Source organism: Mirounga leonina, unplaced genomic scaffold (assembly GCF_011800145.1).
Source record: "Mirounga leonina isolate KUSES-001 unplaced genomic scaffold, KU_Mleo_1.0 Mir_82, whole genome shotgun sequence".
Lineage (NCBI taxonomy): Eukaryota > Metazoa > Chordata > Mammalia > Carnivora > Phocidae > Mirounga > Mirounga leonina.
In genome coordinates, this window is record NW_023270825.1 from 36,718,778 (window position 1) to 36,738,053 (window position 19,276).

Consider the following 19,276-nt stretch of genomic DNA (forward strand, 5'->3'; position numbering starts at 1 on the left):
GTAGTCAGTGGCATGTGCTTTTATCCTGTTTTCTATGTAATTTACTCTCATTTTATTCTCTCCAATTATGTTTAAATTAAAAACTGGTATCTGATAAATGAAGAATTTCAAATACTCTTAGAAGTTTTATGACATGTTATTTTTAATAATCTCTTTGGAGACTAAAAATGTAATCTTCCTCTTTGCATTTGGCATTGCCTTTTCTTACCTCTTTAAAAAAACTGGCACGAAAGTTTAATTTTTCCAACTGTAATCATAATTGTAGAAAAATTTTATAGGTTTATTCCTTGCATATGAATTCACATATATTATACTTGGTCAGTTTTTGGTTAACATCAAATTATAAGAGGAAAATTTTGTAATGTGTAAACCATTTATTTTTATTTTTATATTTTTTAAAGATTTTATTTATTTATTTGAGAGAGAGAGAGCACAAGAGGGGGGAGCGGGAGAGGGAGAGGGAGAGGGAGAAGCAGACTCCCTGCTGAGCAGGGAGCCCGATGCGGGACTCGATCCCGGGACTCCAGGATCATGACCTGAGCTGAAGGCAGTTGCTTAACCAACTGAGCCACCCAGGACCCAGTAATGTGTAAACCATTTAAAGTATAACATGGAACAATTTATTTGTGAATGTTTCTGAAAATGTGTGTATTAAATCATCTCCTGGAAGATCGAATATTCACTTTTGGACTTATTTTACCTGTTCTTCTACCTTTACTCATAGACCCAGTGTCTAGAAGGTTTAGGATGAATTTAAATACTGTTTTTAAAAATAGAATAGTTTTCTAATAGTATTTAGGTTTAATGCTTGTTTGTTTGTTTTAAAATTCAATGTGCTCCATCCAATAGCAATAGAATTTGTGTTCTCAAGCTTATGTGGAACATTCACTAGATAGATCACATTCTGGCCATAAAACACACCTTAGCCAATTTAAAAGAATAGAAATCTTAAAAGGCATGTCCTTAGACCACAATGGAATTAAAGTAGAAATCAATAACAGAAAGATAGCTAAGAAATCTCCAAATACTTAGAAATTAACACATTTCTAAATAACCCATGGGCCAAAGAAGAAGCCTGAAGATAAATTAGAAAAATATTTTGACTAACTGAAAATGAAATTACAAATTATCAAATTAATGGGATATAGCAAAAGTAGTGGTTAGAGCAAAATGTATGTAACATTAAATGCATATATGAGAAAAGAGGAAAGATATAAAATTAAAACCCTAAGCTTCTACCTTAGGGAGACAAAGAAGAGCAATTTAAGTGAAAGCAAGCTGAAGACAAGAAATAAGAAACTTTAGAGCAGAAATCAATGAACTAGAAAATAGGAAAACATTAGAGAAAATCACCACAACTCAAAGCTGGTTCTTTAAAAAGATCATCAAAGTTAATAAACCTCTAGCCAGGCTAACCAAGAACAAAGGGAGAAGAAGCAGATTACCAATATTAGAAGTTAAAGAAGGGCCATCACAACTCATCTCAAGGACATTAAAGCATATAAAGGAATACTTTGATCAACTCTATAGCCACTGAATTGATAATTTAGGGGAAATGGACCATTTCTTTGAAAAACAAACTGCCAGAACTCACACTAGGAGAAATAGATAAATCATCTTATATCTATTAAAAATTAATTAATAATTAATAAACTTCCAAAACAAAGAAACACCATGTATAATGTTTCTGTTTTTCATTTTTGGCAAATCTACAATCTTTTCCAAAAATAGAAGCAGAGAGAACTCTCCTCACTTGTTCTATGAGATCAGCACTACCCTCATACCAAAACCAGAAAAAGACATCACTAGAAAAGAACATTATAGACCAATATTTCTCATGAATATTCATATAGAAATACTCAACAAAAATTGAATCTACATGACAACTAAGTGGGATCTATTCCACATATGCAAAGTGGGTTCAACATGAAAAAAATCAATCACTGTAATCTACTATTTGAACAGGCTAAAAAAAGAAAGATCATATCATTTCATTTGACATAGAACAAGGATTTGACAAAATCCAGCACCCATTCATGGTAAAAACTCTTAGCAAAGTAGGAATGGAGAGCAACTTCCTCAACTTGATAAGGAACATCAATGAAAAACCTCCAGTTAACAGCTGACTATATCTTAAAGTAATATGTTTTTAAATAAAAGATAAGTAATTTTTATATGATTTGTGACCTAACATTCTTTGGATGAATTTGTCTTGCTTTCACACTGAATGACAGTAATACTGAGTAAAAAGCTTTTGTGTCACAGTATTTTCCCTTATGTAATATTTATATCTATATTTGATGAATATTATAATTCTCTCTCTTTAAGTGATTTCATGACACTGCTGAAGTTAGGGAGAGTACATACAGTACATTCTCAATTTTGATATGCTGAACATTGATTGATGGTGTCAGTATATGTAGTCTATTTATGGAAACTAAAAATTGACAGCATTTTTTAGTGAAATTGGGGAAAAGGTGCTAATATTGAGCATTGACTTTTATTTTTCAAGTTAATGCCCTTCCATTTATCTGCCTACACCTCCATCCCTGTATCCTTATATCAGAATCTCAGAGTTCTTCATCAGGCAAAATCTTTTAAATGCATAACTCATTCTTACAAAAAAAATGGCATTTGAATAAACTCCAAACAACTCAGACCATTTGATTTTGAACTATGTGCTTGATAGGCATGTAAATTAGAATTTACAGGGAAAATCAGACCCCATTGTGAAAATCATTAGAGAAGACTATCTCTTTCCAGTGCCAGAATTTGTGGGGGAAGAGCTTATTTTAAACAGACTTTTATTTTGAGACTTTTCCACACCTGTCAAATACATAACAGATCACTGAAAAAAGTATTGCACAATGTAACTATGAATGCTGTATATGAGCTACTTCCTATTGTTCAAATGAGCTGTAAAATTAATATGAAAAATTCAATAGAAATAAAATATTTATGACATTAAGTAATCATCCTGCTATCTCTATGAAGGTAGAAGTATAGGAAAGTGTGTTTGGAAATCTTGGCAGAAAAAATATGTCTCTCAAATTCTTAAGTTGAATAAAGGGGACTGTGGAACTTTTGAGAAAGAGCAGAGGAGATTTCATGATAACACCATAATATCAAAATGATTTGAGTCTAAAACAATGAACTGGGAGATGGTAGATTTACTTTTAATTTAACCTTGGGCACCAGAGTTACTTAACATGAGCCTTCTTATGACTCTTGTAGGAAAGTTTTGTTCCCCTTGTTTATCTATTTTACTGATTTTTTCCCCGCAACCAAAAATGCTGATTAGGCGTACAGAATGGTGCAGGCACCATTCTAGGTCCTGGAGATACACAGTTCCTTCCCATCCTAATGGCGGGGAGGGGAGACAAACAAGTAAATATATATTGGAAGTTTTCTTTCGATTGCTCTTCTCAGGAATATAAAAAACATGGTTATCACCTGAGAGTAAGGATGGTGAAGGAGATGAAGAAGTATTGAAGTCATGGTGAGAGAGAAGTAGGTATGAAATGGTAATCTAAGAGGGTGGAGAAGTGAGCGGGCAAAGGGAATTTGGTAAGCTGAACACTAAGGTCTGCTTCGGACTAGTGGTCATGAGTTCCACTAGAATCTATGAGCATGATTATTGTTTTACTCTATCCATATTTAGTCAAAGATCTATAGATGAAGAAGTAATGAAGAGTTGGATTTAACCAGAGTTGGGATTTGGTAAGGTGAGTGAATGGAAAAGAATCAGGGCAAAGTATCAGGGAGTTGAGGCTGTTGCAAGGGCAGAGATGGAGGGTGTTTGTAAAATTTGAAGAAATACTTAGGTAATAGAGTTCTACCTAGGACATAGGAAAGAGTATTTTAAGATACAGAATAGACAAGTGAATCCATACCTTAGCAGGCCAGAATGGAACTTTTAATCCCAGAGCAAGGGTATTTTTACCTTCCCCCTCCCCCTCCTCCTCTCCCTCCTCTTCCTTCTCCTCCTCCTCTTCCTCTTCTTCTTCTTCAATTCTTCGAGTTAGAAGACAATTAATACATTTGGTAAAGGGCATCTACACAAAAGGATATCTACACAAATATCATACTTAATGGTTAAAACATTGAAAGGTTTCCCTTTGAGATTATTAACAAGTAAACAGTGCCCCCATAGCCACTGCTATTCAGCACTTTACATTTGACTTTCTTAATGTGAAAAGGGGCCGGTGATTAGAGCAAGGGCCTAAGTCCTTTGAGGATTTGACAAGGTTAGAATTGACATCAATTTCCTACTTGCTTTGGTATTTTTACCAAGAAACTCAGACACATGGTTGAAAGAGTTGAGTAAAGGCTAATTCTGAATTTTATTTCTAAATTGTATCTGGGATAGTAACTATAATGTGATGGCAGCCAACCAATCTGAGTGCGCCTCTTCCTCATAATGAATCTTATAATACCAAAACTTCATTCTAGGTTGATTTTTTTTCCCTTAAAAAGAATGGCACTGAGTGATGTCAGTGATACCTCTGACTTATACCATGACGGATGGTAGTAAAAACCATCGAAGGGGAAGGAATCCAGTTTTGATGGAGTAGTTACTATATGTCAGGAAGTTTATGTTCTTTATTGCTCTTTCCTATAATTCTGAAAATTAGTATCATTATTTCCATTTTACTGTTGAAGATCCTGACATGCAAAGTGTGACTGATTTCCAATCCCATGTTCTCTCTATTGCACCATGCTGTCTCATCCTTTCCAGTGGAAACTTATTATTGTGGTTTGGCCACATTAATACCCTGCTCACCTTTTTTCCTACAGCAATTAAGCACATGTTGAGAACACTCTGATTCTGACAGAATTGAACTGTTTTGAACCAAGAAATTTACTGATAATAATTCAAGGGGGCAAAGAATTTTTGTTATCTTTTGTTCCTGGTACTGAGATCTTGGAACTGTTGCTCAGATAATCAGTCAATGGTACCTGATTCATCATTTGTAATAATACAAAGGGGAAAAATTGCAGCCAAGAAATCCATTTCGTTGATTATCCATATGTGTTCTACAAGAGATGGCCAGAATCTCTGCCCATTTATCCTGTACGGTATTTTCAAACAGATTCCAAAACTGCCAAGACACTCACAGTGTGAAATATCCTGTGCCAAATAGTTATGGCATCTTCATGCCAATAATTGAGACAAAAAAAATTCTTACAGAATGAAGCTAACAGCAAAAATAGCAACCTTCCCCTGTGGGAAGCCAATGGTTTTCTTTAGAGAGGAAACAACAGATGAAACATGAGTAATTATGCCATGTAGTCTCTTTGGCCAAGAGTATAATTGTTTACCTAAGCTTTTTTCGTATAGATTAGAATCTTGTGTTACAGTCTAATAGATTGATTTAACTGCCTCTGTGACTTTCTCTTATTTTTAAGATTAGGCAGTGCATGATAAAGAGGTTAACTGCAACCCAATAGAGCTAAACTAATGTTTTATTAAGAAGGAGATGGCATCCTGAGCTTTTAGGAGAACAAATATTCTCATAATTCCATGAACAACTCATAGAGCAAGTATTAGGCTCTTCATAGTCAGCTGTCTGTTCACATTACCCCATATCGACCACATCTAAGTAACATCAGCAAACTGTGCTGAATAATCAGTTACACCAGTGAGGTCTCTGTAAAGGTGAGATCAGTAAATGTATCACTGGGAAAAGTTAGAACTGCTGATGTGTCTTTTTTCTCTGACCTAGACAGTATGGCTGCTCGACTTTTTCAAAGTTTGACTGTATAGTGGGGGTTGGTGACAGATCAAATGAACTAATTTAGTTAATAACATAGGCAATTCCGAATGTGTCCAAGGGCACAAAGGGATAGGTATAAGGAAATTCACTGTGGTGTTGTTAGTGATAATGAAAATCTAGAAACTACTTAAATGTTCATGAATAGAACATATGCATGATCAGAAAAGAGCAAATGTCTACTACTTTGAGATGATAAAGGTGCAGGCAAGAATCAGTGCCATACAGATGGGTCTTGAGATGGAGGGGACAGAAAGGAAATTGAGGGCTATCTATTATGTTTCTTATGGCTTCTGTTTATTCAATAACATTTGACAAGGTAATCTGAGAGTGAGGAGAAAGGGGTGGTATAGGGGTCTTGAAAAAAATGCTAACTGTTTAGAACTGAGGACTATAAGAAAGCCCTAACCCTAGCCATTATCCTAGGAAATGAGAGAATGCATGCCATTTGATGATTTGTATTCTTCTATATGTCAATTAATTTATTCCTCCAATATCTCTTTTAATTTTTTTCAAAATATTTTCTGGATAAACCTTATTGAACTCTGGGAATAAAAATGGGCTTCTTTCTAAATCCAGTACTCAGAAGTACTAAGATGTGTAACATCACTTGTCTTAGGAAAATGAAGCTTCAATAAGTATAACATTGCCTTGTAAGTTTCTAGAAATATTCAATGCAATTATAAATCCAGTTGAAGTAAGAAAGAGAAATGATCACAAGAAATATTTCAGGTGCCAATATTGTTACTGTCGTCTGAAGATACTCTTACCACTATGAGTGGATCAGAGAAGCTTCCAGAAGGAGATAATGCTTTAACTGAGTCTGGAGGTGCCAGTAAATGCATGAAAGCCTGGAAACACTGAATATCATGGGTGTACAGAGAATTCTTAGTAGATTTAATTTTAGTTTTGAATTTATTCTTTTTTTTTTAAATTTGCTACTGATTTTAGTAGGGCTGGAATACAGAGTATATATGAATAAGTAGAAGGGGATGAATGCAGAGCAGTCTTTGGGATCAGAAACTAAATGACCTATATACCAAGGATATGCAATGTTATACTGAAGGCTTCAAGGGGTCTCTTAAAGAGTGAAATAAGGGAAGGGCGTGGACCAGTTGTGTGCTTTAGAAAGCACTTTGGCAGCAATGTAGAGAGTTGCTTGGGGAGTATATGGTCAGTGAGCAGATAGAGAGTATAGTCTTTAAGATGCACGGGTGGAAGATGATATACTGTCTGACATATAGGGATGGAGAGAGGAGATTCAACTTGAGTATTTATTAATAAGTTATAGTCTATAAGACTTAGAAGTGATTGGATATGTGGATGTGGAGATAATAGTGAAGGAGGATGGTAAATTTCAAGTTTCTGATATGGGCAATGGAAATATCATGGGCCCATTCACCAAGTCCAGGAATACATGAAAGATGTGGAGTTGGAGATGGAGAGAGAAGATGATGAGATCAATTTTGGACATGTTGTCAGATGCCTATAGACTATCTTTTTTTTTTTTTTAAAGATTTTATTTATTTATTTGAGAGAGAGAATGAGATAGAGAGAGCATGAGAGGGGGGAGGGTCAGAGGGAGACGCAGACTCCCTGCTGAGCAGGGAGCCTGATGCGGGACTCGATCCCGGGACTCCAGGATCATGACCTGAGCTGAAGGCAGTCGCTTAACCAACTGAGCCACCCAGGCGCCCTAGACTATCTTAGTAAGAGGTGGCTAATGGCTGATTAGATACTAGATAGGTCTAGTCCTCAGAAGAAGAGTCTAGATTGGTGATAGAGATTGCATATTGGTCTTTTACATTGATGTTAAGTTCTTAGAGAGCTGGTGGCATATCTGGTGCTTCCTTTTTTTAAAATTTTTTTTAGCACAATACACAGGGTTAACCTTAGGGTTACATACAATTCTCAAGGCCTAACATTTTTTTTCTTCTAGCCACTAGGATAAAGTCCATTAATTAAGAATTAAGGACCTTCTACCAACTGATGCCAGTTTACCTATTTTCTAATCCACTTGTTGGATACCATAGAGGGAGCTGAATTGGTAGGGAAATACAAAGCTTAACTGAAGTCAGAATTAGCCTGAAGAATGGTAGTAAAGTATGATGTCATCTACCTAGTATAGTTTGAAAGACATTTGACAGGTGTCTGCCCAGGATTTCTTCCTTCATCTTTTGTCACATTGTTTGAAATTTCATCATTGCCATTACAGTCATTCCTTGGGACCAGCAGGATTTTTCCTTGTTAAGGAGTTATTTGACAAATAACGTAGTTAGGGGCACTAGCATAGAAATTATCACATGGTCTTAATGGAATCTTTAATAAATTAGAGTCTTTGGGATATGTAGAGAAAGGATAATTGAGATAGGACCAGAGTATGGTTAGTTTTTTTTTTTTTTTTAAGATTTTATTTATTTATTTGAGAGAGAGAGAATGAGAGACAGAGAGCATGAGAAGGAGGAAGGTCAGAGGGAGAAGCAGACTCCCTGCTGAGCAGGGAGCCTGATGCGGGACTCGATCCCGGGACTCCAGGATCATGACCTGAACCGAAGGCAGTCGCTTAACCAACTGAGCCACCCAGGCGCCCGAGTATGGTTAGTTTTGCTCTACTTATTCACATTTCCTTGAAATTAATTATTTTAATAACAGGAATTTGAGGCCTCAGAAGAAATTTCTTTTTTTTTTTTTTTTTAAGATTTTGTTTATTTGATAGAGAGCAAGAGAGGGAACACAAGCAGGGGGAGTGGGAGTGGGAGAAGCAGGCTTCCCACTGAGCAGGGAGCCCAATGTGGGGCTCAATCCCAGGACTCTGGGATCATGAACTGAGCCGAAGGCAGATGCTTAACAACTGAGCCACCCAGGCGCCCTCAGAAGAAATTTCTTTCTCATTAAATTCACATCCCTTTCCCCCAGAAGTTAAAATTACTACTCTTTCAGAAAACAATATTAGGGATTCTAGATATTTAAGGAAGGATCTTTAGCTATCACTGTAGTTGTTAAGAGAGAAATAACATTTTTCTGTGTAACAAGAAAAGATGGAAGTGTGATAAGCACCATAATATGTGAGATTTGTCAAAATTGGGCTTCATTTTCTTATGTGTATATATCTGCACACAATGCACAGTAGAACTATTTTTATTAGTCTATAATAAATACTCCTGCCCCCAACTTTCAGTGGCTTAACACAACAGAAGCCTATTTCTTGCTCACATTACAGTCCAAGGCAGGTGATCCTTGGCATATGGCAATCTTCTGTGCACTGATTCAGTGCTTTACCTCTCCCTGGGGCCTTGTTGTCACTTGCATCCAGCTGGTAGAAAGAGGAAGAAAGTGTAGAGAAGTCTCACTTGCTTCTTATGTTGCGGCATGCACATGTGTAGCAGTGACACACTTCATTTCTGCTTTTATTCCATTGATGAGAACTAGGGACATGGACACAGCTAGATGCAAGGAATGCTGGGAAGTGTATTCATGGCTGGGCAACTGTGTTCCAATAACAAATCTATATAAGGCAAGGGGGAGCACAGAATTTTGTGGGCAGCTGTAAGTTGGCTACTGAGACTGTGTAATAGATATGAGCAAAACACAAAGGTCACATATAAAAATTACTCATTACTTTATAGCTACGCTTGAAATGTGATGATGTTTATGCAGAAATAAAATGCTTTAGATTGATACTTTTTATTAGTTCTGGATGTTGTGCTATTTCTTAGATCCTTTGAATATTAGCAAGAATGTTGGGTTCCATATTCATTATATGTGAAAAACTGAGACTTTCTCTCCTTACTTTTAAGGTTGGACAAAATTTGCCCGATTGACGCGGGCTTTGACAAATAGCCGAAGTGTTTTGCAGCAGCTCACGCCAATGAATAAAACAGAGGTGGTCCACAAACATTCAAGATTAGCTGAAGTAAGTGGGAGACTAACTTTCCTTCCCAAGATGGTGGTGGTGGTACATTTTTTCCCTCCAAATGATTCAATATAGGTATTTCTGGTTATTATTTTACAAGTACTTATCTTCTAATTATTTTTCCCTTATGGAATTACAGAAATTTTAAATATTTCTTTTTATTTTCTCATATTTTTGAAATGAGAAACTAGTTCATGACATCCCAAGTGGTATTTGTAGAGGGTGAGGTTTTCTTTGAGTAAATGAGATAGGAAGTTCACTCATTTTATCTATTTATGTATGCAGCACACACTCATTGAGAGTTTTCTCTGTGCCTGATACTTTATAAAGGATGTGAAGATGAATAAGCAATGGGCTCTACCATCAAGGAACTAAAGATCAAGCAGAAGAAACTGACAATAGGATATGATAAATAGGATGATAGGGTGCAGTGGGAACACATACAAGAGCATTTGCCTAGACTTGGGGCTCTAGGGAGGCTTACCTGAGTGAGGTGATACCTGGGGTGAGTGAATGTTGAAGGAAAAATATGAGAAATGGGTAAAGAAGCGATGCAGGTCATTTCTACCAGGGAGACCAGCATGTGCAAAGGCTCAGAGATGAGAGAGTATGATGACTTTGAATATGAGTTCAGTGTGGGTGAAGTCAGGTGAAGGAAAGGTTAAAGTTATGTAGAGTGAAACAGTGGTGGTTGGTGTCCCATGTGCCAGGGAAATGATAAGATCACATTTATGCTTTAGAGACACCTCTCAAAGGGAGATTGGTCCCTATGGTTTTCTTTGCAATGCCATGTTTTTCTTGTATTAATTTAAAAACTTGATTCTAAGAAGGGGTCCATAGATTTCATCAGATTACCAAAAGGGATCTGTGGTACAAAAATGATTAAAAACCTAGAGGCTTTGTGTTGAATGGGTAGATAGGGAAACTAGTTCAGAAAACCTAAGAGTAAATCAGCTAGATTGACCATGGCTTTAAGCAAGGAAACCGGAGATGGACATGGGCAGATAGCAGACACTCCAAGATTAGAGTCAACATATTTGTTGATAGATAAGAATTGAATGTGAAAAAGAGGATGAGTCAAAGACAACTGGATAGATAGTACTGTGGCTAATAAAATGACAAATATAAGAGAAGGAAGAGAAGGTTTGGGGGCAATGGGAATGAGTTCAGTTTTGGGCATGTTAAGTTTAAAGTGCCTGACAGGAAATCCAAGTGGAGATGCCTCAAATGCAGAGGGATGAAGGGGGGGAAATTGGAGGGCGAGATGAACCATGAGAGACTATGGACTCTGAGAAACAAGCTGAGGGTTCTAGAGGGGAGGGTGGTGGGGGGATGGGTTAGCCTGGTGATGGGTATTAAAGAGGGCACATACCGAATGGAGCACTGGGTGTTATATGCAAACAATGAATCATGGAGCACTACATCAAAAACTAATGATGTACTGTATGGTGATTAACATAACATAATAATAAAAAAAAAGGCAGAGGGATTTCTAGGTCTGGCTCTGGAGGGATATCTGGGTCTGAATTTCAGGCCTTGGTGCCCTAGGACTAGATGATGTTACCCAGAGAAAGTATATTGAAACCAGAGAGAAAAGGAATTGAGGACAGAACTCCAGGGCCGCTAAAAGCTTTGTTGTTCATGTGTCTTCTGTAATCATCACTTGTCTTCCTGGTGTGAATGATGCTAAAAGCTAACTAAACTACAAAAGCTTGGCTAAGCACTTAGTGGGCACTCACAGAATATTCTGAGGTAGCTTACCAAAGAAGAGAAAGATGAAATTAAGTATATATGTTCATCAGTTTGCTCTGCTGGAGAAAAGTGAGTTGAAGAGCTCCAGAGTAACTTTCTAAACTAGTGGCAGATATTAAATTTGGTTTGGAGAGGGTGTGGAAGTAAAGTTTGTTCCTTGAATTTGGAGGACTCTGGATTTTTCTTGGACCATAGCTAACAGGGGACTTAGAAGGCTTTCTGCTCTAAATAGCACTGGTAGCCTGGGGAGAGATTAATACTTAGATGTGCAATCAGGTTTTTAAAAGCCCAGGTAAGACATTAACATAATTAAATATTAACTAATAATAATAATCACAATATTTTAAAAGACAATATGCAATTAGGACAAGATTTAAAGCAGGTTAGTAGATACAACTTCCTTTGTCAGTGATGCTTATTATAAAGTACTACTTGATTTTAAAGCTTTCTTTTCTGCCTTGAGTTGTCCCTTTTTTTCTACAAATCAAGCTCAAGTGGAGGGACATGTTTCTGTGACTGCTGACTTTCATAGTCATGATTCCTTCTGGGTCTTAACAATACCTTATTCAGAGTTTTTCTTTTCTCCGTTGTACAACTGGGCAAGAACAAGAGGAAGGGACCATAGAGAGGAAAATTTTTTACTTTAGCACCCTGAAACATTCATTGTTTTTTTCCTTCTGCATCAAGTGGGAAGTTTCTTTCCCCTCAATAATAGCACATGATTTTTTACTTTTATTTTTGAGGAAATTTCACCCCTGTTTCTTCCCATCTGATTTTATTTTATTTTTGCATCGCCTTTGGATTATTGATAGTTTCTTTATTGGTCATCTCTAATTCACAAACCTGACTCAGATACAAAACTGTTTTCTGTCAGGTCATAGGCTTGATTTCAGAGAACCTGAAGAAATAATGAGATTTTCAAAAGATATTTTGTCTGCATGTGCTCTTAGTCCAAAGTTTGACCCAAAAGAAGCAACAAGTTAGCAGAAGGATATCATTTCAAAAGTTTTACTCAGAGTCATATAATTTGTTCAACCTGACTATTTGGATGTGCTGTTGAACTTCAGGTGTTCACTTTTTCCAAGACATATACATTTTATCACAGTGCCGTCGGGACACCTACATTTGGAGGCAGTTCCTGGTTTCAAAGATCTGGGTCTCCTTGTAGGTAGTTCATCAGTGGTCCACAAGAACTGACTTCCTGCTGACTGGCTTCAGCTTTTCACTTTTACAGGGGTGAAGATAAATATCCGTCTCAATGCCATGTCCTTGGTTCTGATTCTATTAGTGTCAGTGCTCTCAGATATTCAGAGAGAAAGAACGTGTTTGTATTGGTACAAAAATAATCTGAAAATGTGTTTTCATCCCCCTCCACCTAAGGCTCATCACTTCTCAAAGTACAAGTGGACTAGCAACGAAAATGAAGGATTGTTACTCACTGCTTTATAAAAGCTCCCCAGAGTCAGAGTGAAGATTAAAGTCGTGCTCTGCATATGAGAGAGATCAAAGTGGGAGCATGAGTGTCCCTTTGTGGTTGATGCCATGCTCCTCCTCCTCCTTCTCTCTGCTTGCTTCTCCTCCCACTCTTGTAGCATTTCTGGATCCTTTTACATATGCAAGTCACTGTCTGAAGAACTGGGTCCTGAATGTCTAAGGAAATATCAGACAAGAGTTTTACCTTGGACTGTACATTATAATCACTCAGGAAAGGTTTTGAAAATAGAGATCGCACAAGATGAATTTAATTGTCAGTGGGGGCGCATTTCTAGATATGAGTATATCATCGTTTAAAAAATTTCTCCTGATGGTTCTAGTTTGTAGCCAGATTTAAGGAATACTAACCTCAGGAGTGATCCAATTCCATCTCTAGAGAAGACATCTTATGTTCTGCCAGCGTGCTGAGCAGGGTCAACTTGTCTATAAGCAGTGTGTGGGACCACAACATTTTTAGGGGTCCATGGGATGTCTGAATTTCTAGTAACAGTAGAAGGAAAAATTGAACTTTTAGGTAAAAAAGTTGGATTTATAATAATTTATTCTTCTTTGTAACAATGCAGTTGTAAAATGCAATTTTTATTTTATTTTATTTTTTTATGGAGAAAGGGGTCCAGGAAGGCAAAAATGCCTAGGGCCCATGAAGGTCATAAATGCACCCTGGCACTTGAGTTTATTTTCTAAGTCTGATTTCTTTGTGCTTCAGCTATACGCTGTGTAAATATAGATGGTAAAATATTAACATTGACTATGAAGAAAATTTTCACGTTTAACATGGTGAAATTGGAATGGATCGATCAGTGGCTATAAAGAGAAAGAGAAGCCATGATTCTGTTTGATTCTGTCTACATAATGCTCTATCCCAACATGAAGCTTACATTCTTGGTAGGAAAATTTGTTGCTAAGTAATCTAAGGCCTTATGGGAGAAATATGGCTGGGGCACTGATAATGAGGATAAATACATAAAAATCTTTCTAAATAGTTCTGATAGCCCCCAAACAAACAACAAAAGTTATAATACACAACTATTGAGAATACTAGTGATGTTTTTCACATTTCAAATATTAATAATGGGTATTATATACTTAGTTTTCAGTTATGTAAGTTCTATGCACAAGAGAAACTTTTCAGGATAATTGTCGAGTTTCAAGAAGTGCTAGTATATTTGTTTTGTTTTGTGGCGTATGAGTTATTGCTAATAGGTATTTTTGTTTATGTCTATTCTTATATTCAAATATTTAATGCATTTATAACCTTATGATAACTTTTTGACTGCTACCTTCTGGATCCCATTAGTCTTAGAGACGCTGAACACTTGGATATATAAGATGACAAAGCTGCTGGAAATATTTATCAAAGTCCCATTTACAAATTCCTTAACACATAGATTTATTCAGCCTTAGCTTCATTGATGGCATGGAATAGAGCTCTCTGATCTATTCCTTCAACTCTTTTTCACAGTTTCCAAGTTCCAGGTCCTGGAAAGCAATGCTAAGTCTGTGTTTGTTACTTTTGCCCAGCAGTGCCCAGGCCTCTACTCTTGCTCTGTCATCTGCTTTTTCCCTTTGTCTCTTTAATTAGACCTGCTTATAGTAAGTCAAGGTTCATATAACCTTGCAGTGAAATTTTTCCATCTGTCAAAAAGGTATGGAGAAGCAAACCTGAGTATTTAGCATTTTCTTTTTTCCAAAGCAAATATGCATCTGGACAGGAAACACAATTCTTTAAGTCCTGATTGAAGGGAGAAAAGGAAAAAGCAGGCTATAACACTTACAACCCTGTTATCACTATGCTGCTCATTAGGGCTCTTGCTGAGTCCCACTCAACAGCAAGATCACCAACAGTGTGGTCCTGGGGTTCAGCGAGGCCATCAGAATCAAAGTTATGCTCCCTGAGGTGCTAAGTATGTGTGAAAAATGGGTAACGGTGAGTCACCCAAATAACTGTTGGACAATCAGAGATGTGTGATTTTAGGCAGGCTTGCAAGTGAGTGTACAGAAAGCAATCCCAGAAGTGGACATCCAGCAGTGCTGTGGATCAGTGTTGGTGTTAGAGGAAGTTATTGAGAGGATGTGACTGCTGGCTGACCCCGGAACTGGACCCAGGCAATTGGAGGCTCCTCATTCTGGTCCTTGGAATGTACACTCTGCCAACCATTCCCACAGTGGGAGCCATTTTCAAGGACGTAGCCTTGAAAGAGTAGGATGAGACCATTTGGACTGTATATGTGACTGGATCCAGTTAGGGTATCTATTAAGCTTTTAAGATTCTGGTAGGTGGGTGCGGAGGTCTACTCGTCTTACCGTTTCTTATGACAAGCCTTGTAAGTATGTTCCCTTGCTTATTAAACTGCCACCTAACGATCTGGAGTGGTCTGTCCTTTTCTTTGTTCTCTCCTTGCCCTTGGTGTTTGGGGGCCAGTTTGTGAACCAACAGTTGGCCACTGGAGAGAAAGCCAGATAGAACAGCAGAAAGATTAACTTCCTTTAAACAAACTTTGGTACAACTCAGAAGAGAGTGACAAAACTTTAGGGTTTGACTGGTCTTGAAACCAGGAGTCATGAAAAATATGCTGTGGTTTGACTTCCAGTAAGTTTGAATTCATTACTAACTGTACAGAGATGTTCAAGTCATTTATATACACATTGTCTCTCTTTTAGGTTCTTCAGCTGGGATCAGATATCCTTCCTCAGTATAAGCAAGAAGCGCCAAAGACGCCACCACACATTATTTTACACTATTGTGCTTTTAAAACTACTTGGGATTGGGTGATTTTAATTCTTACCTTCTACACCGCCATTATGGTTCCTTATAACGTTTCCTTCAAAACGAAGCAGAACAACATAGCCTGGCTGGTGCTGGACAGTGTGGTGGACGTTATCTTTCTGGTTGATATTGTTTTAAATTTTCACACGACTTTTGTGGGACCTGGTGGAGAGGTCATTTCTGACCCCAAGCTGATAAGGATGAACTATCTGAAAACTTGGTTTGTGATCGATCTGTTGTCTTGTTTACCTTATGACATCATCAATGCCTTTGAAAATGTGGATGAGGTAAGTTTCTTTTTTTTCTGAGTACTGTGGACCGTATGTTTTGAGAAAATTAAGATAAAAGGAGTGTGCAGATAATCCAAACTTCTTTTTTTTTTTAAGATTTTATTTATTTATTTGACAGAGAGAGACACAGTGAGAGAGGGAACACAAACAGGGGGAGTGGGAGAGGGAGAAGCAGCCTCCCCGCTGAGCAGAGAGCCTGATGCGGGACTCAATCCCAGGACCCTGGGATCATGACCTGAGCCGAAGGCAGACGTTTAACAACTGAGCCACCCAGGCACCCCAATCCAAACTTCTTTTTAGCCACCACTTTCAGCTTTCACCCTACTTGCTATAAATTATATTATTCAATGACTTTAATTTTCATCTGCATCTTTTTCTTGATTTCTGGTTGATAATACCAATTACTAAGACAGTGGTTGTGGTTCGATGTTGTGGTTTGAAGAAGTGGAGGTTGTGGTTGGAGGAGGTGGAACAGAAGAAAAGCAGAGCATTTGGGGGTCAAATACAGTTATGAATTAGGTAATTGATTAAGAGAGATGAAATAGATGTATTTTCTTTGGAAAACAGTAGCATTCTATGCATCCATAGATGTTTTGACTCTTCCTCTCCAGATATATATGGTAGCAGTGCTTGAGTTAACATTAAAAAAAAAAAACTTTTATGGAAAATCCTCAAATTTTTGCCTGTTTGGTTTCTTCTTTATATCCTTTGTTTTAAATTTTGTCTAAGTACATTTGTGATTAGAGACTGTATTGGATGACTTCTGATGTCTGGCCTAGTTCAAGGTCCCGTTCATTCAGTATTACCTGCACAACTAGAAATACTTAAAATGTGGAGGGCACCTGGGTGGCTCAGTTGGTTGGGCAGACGACTCTTGGTTCCAGCTCAGGTCATGATCTCAGCGTTCTGGGATTGAACCCTGCATCGGGCTCTGTACTCAACGGGGAGTCTGCTTGAGGATTCTTTCTCTCTCCCTCTGCTCCTCCTCCTGCTCGCACACACTCTCTCTCTAAAAAAATTAATCTTAAAAGATATTAAAAATGGGTAATATCTTTTTTTAAAAAAGATTTTATTTATTTATTTGTCAGAGAGAGAGTGCACACAAGCAGGGGGAGCAGGAGGCTCCCCGCTGAGCAAGGAGCCCAAAGTGAGACTCGATCCCAGGACCTTGGAATCATGACCTGAGCTGAAGGCAGATGCTTAACCGATTGAGCCACCCAGGTGTCCCTAAAAATGTGTAATATCTTAAAAGACCACTTCATCCAGAGCTTCGTAGCTTTTAACTTAATAGTGGATGATTTCCAACTTGCTACAGCAAGCTGATAGGATGCAACCAATAATCTCAACTAATAATGTAAAAATGAGTCAATATAGAATGCATCTATTATTAAAATGTGTTCATAATGATAATATTACAAACTTAATTTCCCTAAAGATTCTACTCTGTCCTTGTAGACTGCTCAGATGGAAAATTCTCTACTATATTGTTGTTACTCTACGTATGTTGGGAGGTAGATAGAAACTATTCAGTGACTTTTTCCCCATAAAATTTCTACACTCAGTTAACTTTAATAATATTAAAAAAAACTATTTCCCTGAAAGTTTAGTGTAGATACTGTGTTTTGATGCTGTACACATTACTTTAAAAATTACGGAAAAAGGAGGAATTATAGTAAATTGTTTCCTAATGTTAGATTCCATTTACACATGCTTTTAAAGGTACATTTATTTCTTTCCTATTTACCCTCTGAAAGGGGTCAAAAGGAGTTAATTTTGAAAATGTGAAATATGATGAGATGATAAGCAGTATTTGTATTTCACTTACTATCTGAATTAATATATTAAGATCAATATATTAAGATTTCAATTATTTAGAACATAGGCATAAAAGGATTTTAATAACAATAATCAAAAGATTGGCTCAGCTCATAGAAAATACAGTAAATATGTTACAAAATAATAAATGCATTTAACATAATATATAAATATATCAAGAGATCCTCAGCCTTAGGCATATTAAGTAAAATGCAGAGTAAGACTACAAACTACACCGACATACCATTTTCACTTATCACACTGTTGCAGTAAAAACTCTGTTAACGCACTAGGTTGGTGAGTATAGTAGCTAAGAAGGTGCACTGCTTAGCTCATCCTTCATGGAAACCTGCTGTCTGGAGCACAGTTTGGGAAAGCCAATTGTTAGCATCTTTTCCAAACTCAGCATTCATTCGGTGAGTCATTACCCTGTCACACTAGTAGCTTGAAACTGACCGCAGTGGGAGTATTTACAGTTAGAAAGCCTAAAATGCTATAAATAAAGGCTTATTTTATTTTATTTTATTATGTTATGTTTATCACCATACATTACATCATTAGTTTCTGATGTAGTGTTCCATGATTCATTGTTTGCGCGTAACACCCAGTGCTCCATGCAGAACGTGCCCTCCTTAATACCCACCACCAGGCTAACCCATTCCCCAACCCCCCAGGCCTTTTTTTTTTTTTTTTTTTGACTGACAACTGCTGCATTTTCTCATCTGCTGCAGTTCACACACTGAGGCCATATTTCCCCAAGGCTACTTTTAGCCGATAATTAAGAATGGGGGCAATATTATAATTTAGTCTAGTCCTTCTCAACACAAGACTCCTCTGTTGAGTAACTTTTGCTCTGGGGCTCCCCATTTACCTGGGTCTGACGCTCTTCTACCCAATACCCCTTCACCCATGTCAGACCCGCATTTTGGTCTGAAGACCCCTCCCTCCTCCCTTATCTTTCCCAGACCTTTATCTCAGTAAAACTTGCACCTCTAACCCTGATTTGGCAGCACTCCGTACGGAACCCGAACTGATAAAGTGATGGTCCAGGCACTCTCATACATTGCTCAAGGGACTATAAGTTGGTAAAACTTCTATGAAGAATGATTGACAATATCTCATTTTGAAGAAAAAAGAAAAAAAGGCCTTAGAGGCAACCACTTTCAAATTGTTTAGGGGATTCTTTTATTATTTGCTTCCATGTCAGCAAACAAAAAGATTATGTACCTACCTCTTGGTTTTTCAGTTTTAGGCCTTGTCTTTGACTTCTCAATGTGGTATTTGAGGTTCTAGCCCTTACTATGTCCATGCACTCTTCTCATCACCTCATTCTCACAATACAGGTATATCATTCTTTTGGGTCAATAAATATCATTATGACTACAAATATGCTATTTATGATGGAACCTTAAACATGCTATGATTGTTTTTCTGCACTTTCCTCAGAGTTGATAAATAGCTGGATTTATTG

The 19,276-nt window shown here is 37.3% G+C and overlaps 1 protein-coding gene across 1 annotated transcript in view; it reads left to right on the top strand.

The window, feature by feature from the left end:
* The window catches only part of KCNH5 (potassium voltage-gated channel subfamily H member 5), a 294,759-nt gene that overhangs the window by 48,122 nt on the left and 227,361 nt on the right, over nt 1–19,276 (top strand). The window contains exons 5-6 of the mRNA XM_034992617.1: nt 9,572–9,687; nt 15,595–15,987. Coding sequence (XP_034848508.1) covers nt 9,572–9,687; nt 15,595–15,987 — 509 coding nt within the window. The remainder of the gene's footprint in view (nt 1–9,571; nt 9,688–15,594; nt 15,988–19,276) is intronic.